The following is an 8,436-nucleotide window of genomic DNA, read 5'->3' as shown; positions in this document are numbered from 1 at the left end:
GTGTTGGATCCGTCTGGTTTCATTTTTTGGAAGTCAGTCTTATTTATTTCTCCAGCTTGCTGAAGTTTTTTGAGTAGGGCTGTGATTTGGTTCTCTAGTTGTGGGGTCAGGTCTATCGGCGCTTGTTGGCATCTGTTGGTATCTGCAAGTAGTGCATTCACTTTTTCAAAGCAGTCTCTTTGATTTAAAATTACTGTCAAGCGTCCTTTGTCTGCAGGTAGGATAACAATGTTTTTATCTTTTTTTTAGTCTTTCTAGTGCTTTCCTTTCTTGTGTATTAAGTGTGTTTCCTTCCTTTTTTCTGCTTAATGTTGGTGTGACTACCTGTCTGATGGTTTGCTGGGTTTCTTCTGTGAGTTGGTTGTCTTTCAGTGTTGTTACTAATGCTGCTAACAAATCATTCTTGCCTGCATCCTGGAAGTTGTAATTTAATCCTCTTACTAAGACGGCTTTTTCAGAATCTATTAAGGGTTGGTCAGATAAGTTTTTTATCCATGCTTCTGTGTTGTCAGTGTTGTTACTTTGTGTAAGTTTGCTAGTTTTTTTTGCAAGCCTAGATTTTTTTTTCATTTTCTGTGTTTGTCGCTGTCTAATAGCTATGGCTTGTTGCACTCTGTTTAGTCATCATGGTTTGTTGCATGAGTGAGTAAATATTTGTGGTGCAAAATTTCCCGATTGTATTTACGGAGTCTGTTGTACCATTATTAATCATTTTTCTACGCATTCTGCAGCTGTTTTGCTCTGCTATTCTTTTGGCTAGTGGGGTGTTAAGGGAAGGTTTGCGTTTAAGACATTTAGGTAGTACCTGTTTTCTTAGGCATTCATGCAGGAAAAACAACTGTTCATTAGTGGCACTCTAATGGATGACATTTGTTTCCTATTTTTAGGCCAGTTTTAGCTTGTATCTCTCTCAGTTCTGTGTCCCCATTAGTAACTCCCCAGACCAATATTCACTTTAGTACTCCCTTTTTATATACTTCTTGAAGCTTTTATTATCCACTTTTGTATTTTGCACTAGACTTCTTTCATAATTAACCTTTGTTCTTTTTATTATTTGTTTTGGTAACCCTTTGTTGGCCTTTAAAAGTTTCCCAGTCCCCCAGTATTTCACTGATCTTTGTAATATTGTTATGGACCAGGACAGACCCCCTCAAAACATTTCAAGAATGTAGCCCAGTTGTTGGTTGTTTTAAGCAGGTGCTAAGTGGATATTCCAGGAGTGATGCAGCTGGCCCAACTACAGAACAAAACAGAATTTACTTACAGACTACTGAATGAAACATGAACAAAAGAGAACCATATTTAGAATAACGCAACCGATATGAAAACCTAGTCGATGTTTTTGCACCTTAACTAGATTAGATTATTTACCATTTGGAAACAGGCCCTTTGGCCCAACAAGTCCGCACCAAGCCGCTGAAGCACAACCACCCAGACCCATTCCCCTACATTTACCCCTTCACCTAACACTGCGGGCAATTTATCATGGCCAATACACCTAACCTGCACATTTTTGGACTGTGGGAGGAAACCGGAACACCCAGAGGAAACCCACGCAGACATGGGGAGAATGTGCAAACTCCACACAGTCAGTCGCCTGAGGCGGGAATTGAACCTGGGTCTCAGGCGCTGTGAGGCAGCAGTGCTAACCACTGTGCCACTGTGCTGCCCATAATGATGATGTTCCAAATACTTGCAACATTCCCATAAACACCCCCTTGGAAAAAAAGGTAAAATCAAACACAGGGTTATTACAGGAGAAAATTGCAGAGAGAGAGTGGGAGAGAGAGAAAGGATCAGCATGGAACTGCTTCTTTGGGTCCAACAGCTTCTGGCTGCTCCCCTTTCATTGTAAAAGTGTTTTAACTGAAAGACTTAAAAGCCTTCTCAAGTAGATATTTCCAGACATATCGGATCCTCTGCCTTTACGAACTCTCGTGAAAAAAACCAAGCACAACATGGCCTTGTCAAAGGTGCAGCATTATCACAGTATGGTCTACCTTAGTTTTTGCCTTTATGTTAATTTAACTTCTTTGCTTAGCCATGGATGGTTAACCTCTTTACAATCTTTCTTCCTCTCAGGAAGATATTTTAATTGGGATGAATTGAATATCCCCAAAATATCTGTTCAAGAAATACCCTTCCTGAATTTGAAATGCTAGCTATGAATCTTTGGTCACTCTTCTCGAGAGGATCCTTTACTATGAGATCATTAATTAAGCCCATCTCATTACATGAGAATGTGCTTCCCAGTCTCAGGCAGAACATTCCAGATCCTAATAACTTGCTGTGTAAGAAAGGTTTAACCTCATTTGAACTGTGAGTCATTGGCCAATCGTTTTAACTCAGTGTTGTCTGGTTCTCAAACCTTCTACCAATGGGAATAATTTCTTCCTATCTGCACAGTGGAAACGCCTCATAATTTGATCACCTGTATCAAAGGTCATCTTCTCTAAGTAGTACAATCCCATTTGGCTACTTAATTGAAGTTCCTCGTGGAGACATAGAGTCATAAAGATGTACAGCATGGAAACAGACCCTTTGGTCCAACCCATCCATGCCAACCAGATATCCCAACTCAATCTAGTCCTCATCTTTGAAAACATTCTTTTAATCATTAAATGGCTTCAAATTGTTACTAAAATGTGCTCAGATTTGGGTACATTATTTTAGTTGAGGCAGAACAAGTGATGTATAAAAGGCTTCCCCTTTTTGAAATAAAACCAGTGATTTATGAAGGTTCCTGAGGAATAGTTGGTATTCCAGAGCTCAGAGCCTAGACAACAGAAAGCAAAACCAAAAATGCTGGAGGGATTAAAATCAGCGGACTCTGGACACCAGGTCTACAGGAGCATGGATATTTTGGAGGCTAGGAGCTGGAACAACTTACAGGGATGGGGAGGAGTGGTTAGGCAATGGAAGGATTTGAAAGCGTTGATGAGAATTTTAAACTCAAGACATTATATGCCCAGGAACCACTGTAGGCCAGTAAGTATAAAGATGATGATTGAACGTGACTTCATGCAAGTTATGACTTGGCAGTAAAGTTTCGGATGACCTCAAGTTTACAGAAGGTAGGTTGTAAAACCAGCCAGGATGTGTTGGAATAGTCAAGTCCAGAAATAATTAGAGCATGAATGAAGATCTCTGTGTAGCAGATGATTTGAGAAAAGAGTGAATGGGGGCAATGTTATAAAGGTGGAAATAGGCAGTCTTTGTAATGGGACAAATATGAACTCAGAAGCTTATCCCAGTGTTACATGAGTGGGGTATCTTTATTTTGGTCTTTTTCTGGGGAATAACAAGAAAGTCAGTAACTAGGAGACTAATTCTGGAGTGTGGACTGTATGAAATGATTTCAGGCCTCTCAGTTGAAAGAAATCTCTGCTCATCCAGAGCTTGATGTCAGGTTAGCAAGCTGATAATTTAGTGACAATGTAGTCCAAAGGGATGGCGGTAAGGTAGACCTGATCGTCATTAGTGTACATGTAAAAACTAACACTGTGCTTTTGGATGCTGCTTCTGAGAGGCAGCATGCAGGAATGGAGAGGGGATGTGTCAAAAATAGATCCTTGGCTATAATTTAGGTAGATATGAGTGTGAAAGTAGTCACTTTCAGCTGGGTAGAGGGATATTGGAGGAGAATGGTGTGGTCAACTGAATCAATCGTTGCAGATAGGTCAAGAAGGATGAGCAGGGACAGTTTGGCTTAGTGACAGTCACAGAGTTAACTGCTTGAATATTTCCAATCTTGGTGACAAAGATATTGTGTGTCTTCAGTGGTGTTTCTGGTTATTTATTATGTATTCTTTTGCCTTGTTTTCCATCCCCAAATGCATAAACCCATTCTTGTCTGGATTAAATTTTAGTTGCCATTTTTCTGTTAACTTTGCAGGTACAATGGTATCTTGTTGCAGTCTAAAGCATTCTTCCTCACCAAAGCACAGGGCCATTTTTCGTTTCATCAGCAAATGTTTTAGCCATGACCCCAACTTTACTAATGCATACAACGAAAATCAATAATTACTTGAAGGGTAAGACACGGGCATGAGTAGGGTAATAGGATAGTTCTTGCAAAACGTTAGGTACAGGCTGACAGATTTTCTCATGTGCTGTATCATGACATTTCTAAATATTACAGAATTACTAAGAGGGAAAAATGCAAATTAGCTCAATCTTTTCTAAACTAAGTGTTTACTCGAAACAAATGTTACAGTGTTGTTTATTTGCTGTCCCACGTTCTTGTCCCCCTCCAACCATCGTATATCGATTAATATCTAGGTGGAATTTGTACGATAAAAACAACTTTACTTGCAGGGGGCCATGAAGCCATTTCCTCAAACTATTTAATTAGCATGTCATTGCATCTTAACGTGATTTTTGTCCTATCCATTCATCCATTTTGTCCTCAAAGATGCGATAGTACATTTCCTAATTGGCAAATGAGTTAAATGATTTGATGATTCTTTAATAAAGAGCTATGTATCATATTATATTGAAACCTAAGGGAACATACAATTTTCCATATGCACAAAATTAGATTCTCCGATTAAACAGGAAGCCAGCGGGTGGCAGCAGCGCAGACCCACTGCAAAGAACACAGAGCGACCCTCAATATGTTATAGATGACTTGGCTCCCGTTCACTTGTACAATGCGAGGTCACAATCGAGGTTTGAGACTGAGCTTAATATATTTTGATTTATTCGCGCTTAGCCCTGCCCTACAATGCGATGTTAGCCAATAGAATCGTGGCAGATGTTATTACTGTTGCTGTATTCCATGGCAGCAGCCAATGAGATGGCAGAAATGACCCGTGGCCACGCCCATTACCCACAGGCTCAGCCAATACGGACGAGTGAAACTTACCGACTGCTGGGTAACGGAGTAACGAAATGAAGCTGCTGCTATCATCAGGCAGGGGAGAGTCGGACCGACAGCATGGGGCTTGCTGAGGCAGCAATTTCAGGGAATCTGGAAGCAATCAATTAGACTAATATCACTGCGATGAATCCGACGTAGATGAGCATAGTATTTAAAAGGGCAGCGAAAGGGAATCCGAGGACAGGATACAACAGCATGACAGGCGTCAGTGGCAAGAGCGTTGGTGTTAAAGTAGGCAAGCAAACCAGATCAAAGGCTGCTAACACTACAGGTGCAAACCCGGTAACAGCCTCGGGTAACAATGCCAGCAAATCTTCCGGAGATGAAGACGAGAAAGATGGTGGAGTGCTTTTCTATGTGAATAAAAGTGGTTTCCCGATTGATGAGCGTACTTGGCAAAGAATGTGGGCGCATGTGGCTACAATACACCCAGGAGGGAAGGAGATGGAGGAGAGTATACGAAAAGCTGCATTTATACCCCGGGTGAGTGATTGCCTGTACAGCTTATATATATATAGTGCTTTTATCATAAGTGTTTCGCATATTTTTCAGTGTGGGAATACGCACGCGATTTGGACACTATAAATTTTTTGGTGGTCAGAATCGAATTTACTTAGTATATATTACAGAATTCCTGACCAGAAATTCGTCACTTGGGTTAAAAATTGATAAATTTGGCATTGAATGTTTTGTCGATTAGAGAAACGGCAAACCCGAATGAATGATCCTGATATCTCATTTGTTTTGCTCTCGTTTTTATATAGCCCAATATAAGCCTTTGTGTGGCTTTTTAAAGTCACTTCAATAAAGTTAGAACAAAGTATGATATTTTGAGACAGTTTAAAATATTGTCCATGAACTTTGTCTTAAATGGCTATTCTAAAAGTGTAATAAAATGTGTTCACGACACAATTACCTTAGTGGTAGCATATACATGTATTACATTCAAATAGGCAAAACAAGGTTTACCAACGGGTTCATTCACCCATAGACAGACAGTGTTGGCAAAACAATACGTTAGCAACACAATCTGTGTCCTTCACATTGATTTTTTTTTGTTGTGAACATATAATTCTTGAGGGATAAATTTGAGTTACTAATCTAGTTGTGTATGACCATATATAGTTTAATTTGCTTCCCTGGTCTGCCGACTGGTCACAACTTATTAATGCATAGTTAATCAATTCGCCTATTTTGTCCAGTCTGAATTGTGAGCCACAGAAATAGCTGTTATCAAATGTTTCCTTTTTCAAATATAGTGTTTACTGTGAGGAACTGAAGTGAAGCTTTGCATTTAAAATTTTGCATTTAAGTTAATACGCTGAGTGTTGTCAGTGTTGAATGTATATTTGAAACTGAACACTTAATCTTTGCTCTGTTTTTATTTAATTTGATGAGAAATTTTAAAAGATCAATTGAAAATGGAAGGGAGTATTATGCAAGAAATATTGAATTTAGACCAGTCATAGCTAGAGAATCATCCATTATAATGGTTTCTCTTTCTACACTTTTATCTCTGGGATCTGGCCCTCTGTGACCTCATCCTGCCCTACAACTCTTCAAGGTCTCTACACCTCCAATTCTGCCTTCTTGGACAACCCGTTTTCCCTGCTCCATTGTTGGTGTTTATGCCTATATCCTAAGCTCTGAAATTTCCTCCTTAAACTTCCCTGTAGCATTTTTCTACATTTAAGTTGGTCCTTAAATCTGTCTCTTCAGCCAAGGTTTTGGTTATTTGTCCTAATATTTCAATATGGTTCATTATAAATTTCACCTGATAATGATCCATTGAAGTCACAGAAACAGGCCCTTCAATCTGTTTCATCCATGCGATCATCCAAGCTAAACCAGTTCCTTTTGCCTGCATTTGACCGATATCCCTCTCAGCCTTTCCTATCCATATACCTGTCCAAATGTCTTTTAAATGTTGTAATTGTAAGCACCTGTACCATTGCCTCTGGCAGTTCATCCCCCATATGCATAACCCCATGTGAAAAAGTTGCCACACTGGATCCCTTTAAACCTTTCCCATCTCACCTTAAACCTTATGGTCTCTAGTTTTGGACTCCAATACCTAAAGGAAAAGACCTTGGCTATTCACATGTCTATACCTGCCATGATTTTATAAACCTTTATAAGGTCACCCCTCAATCTCCTACACTTCAGGGGAAAAAAAGTCCCAGCGTATCCAGCCTTACTTAACTCAAATCCTCCAGTTTTGCTAACATTTTTGTCAATCTTTTCTGTACCCTTTCCAATACTGTATGCAGTACTCCAAAAGTGGCCTTATCAATGTCTTGTACAGCTGCAAAATGAAGTCTCAACTCCTATATTCAATGCTCTGACCAATGAAGGCAGTTGTCCTAAATGACATCTTCACACCCTGTGCACCTGTAATGCCACTTTTAAGGAACTATGTAGGATGCCTATGTAGGTTCTCTGTTTGATGACACTCTGCAAGGCCCTACTATTAACTGTGTAAGTCCTGACCTGGTTTGTCATACCAACATTTCACATTTACTTGCATTAAACTCCATCTGCCACTTGTCAACCCACTAGCCCAACTGATCAAGAACCCATTGTACCCTTAAATAACCTTCTTCAATGTCCACAATACCACAATTCTGTGTCATCCACATGCATCCTATGTCCCACATAAATGTTTTCACTATGTTAAAGCCTTTTTATACCTGCTGAATCTCCTTTGAATTCATCCTATTTGGTCTGTCCTATTTCATATCTACCTGCTGCTCCTGGACAAAATCATCTGAAAACTCATTGCCAATGTATACTGATAATACCTAACTCTGCTATACCACCAGAATCAAACAAAGAACTGTGGATGCTGAAGATTTGAAACAAGAATAGAAAATGCTGGATAAACCCAGCAGATCTTTGTGGAGAGAAAGCATTGTTAGTGTTCTGAAGAAGGGTCACTGGATTAAAAATGTTACCCCTGCTTTCGGTGGAGAGAAAGCAAAGGTAACATTTTTAATCCAGTGACCCTTCTTCAGAACGCTAACTCTGCTTTCTCTCCACCGATGCTGTCAGACATGCTGAATTTCTCCAGCAACTTCTGTTTTTGTTTCTATCACGCTGTTATCTTTCTTGACCCTTTCACAGTTGCCAAATTGCACATCCAGCACTCAGTCATGAACCAAAAGTACCTCTAATTAAACCATGCGAAGTATAAAGTCTTATCTTTGGCTTCTGTTGCATATTGTATTCCCTACCTAATAACTAAATCACCCTCCTTGGTTATTGTCTCAGGCTGAACCAGAGTGTTCACTGCACTGGCATCCTCCCTGACATGAGCTGAGCTTCCAGCAGGATTTCTGCCCATTACCACACACCCTATTTTCGCCTCCATAATATCGTTAACTTATATATATTTTTATATTTACCACCACATGTCCTCTGTATCTTTGACTGACTTCCTATTTTTCACCTCCAAAACTCAGCTCCTTCATAACCGAAGTTGCTCCGGTGCTTGATCTGCATTCAGTCCGAGAGCACAAATAGCTCCATTTCAAAATTCTTACCCTCAAAGTCAA

The 8,436-nt window shown here is 39.8% G+C and overlaps 1 protein-coding gene across 3 annotated transcripts in view; it reads left to right on the top strand.

The window, feature by feature from the left end:
- Positions 1-4,887: 4,887 nt before the first annotated feature.
- The window catches only part of vash2 (vasohibin 2), a 170,042-nt gene continuing 166,493 nt past the window's right edge, over positions 4,888-8,436 (top strand). For all 3 annotated transcript variants that reach the window (XR_006312519.1, XM_043695855.1, XM_043695853.1), the window contains exon 1: positions 4,888-5,365. Coding sequence is in view for 2 of the 3 variants with exons in the window: in XM_043695855.1 (XP_043551790.1) it covers positions 5,021-5,365 (345 nt within the window). In the remaining variant the exon portion in view is untranslated. The remainder of the gene's footprint in view (positions 5,366-8,436) is intronic.

This window comes from Chiloscyllium plagiosum, chromosome 9, assembly GCF_004010195.1.
Source record: "Chiloscyllium plagiosum isolate BGI_BamShark_2017 chromosome 9, ASM401019v2, whole genome shotgun sequence".
Taxonomy (NCBI): Eukaryota; Metazoa; Chordata; class Chondrichthyes; order Orectolobiformes; family Hemiscylliidae; genus Chiloscyllium; species Chiloscyllium plagiosum.
Note: the sequence above shows the minus strand (reverse complement) of the source record. Positions and strands in the feature narration are given on the sequence as shown.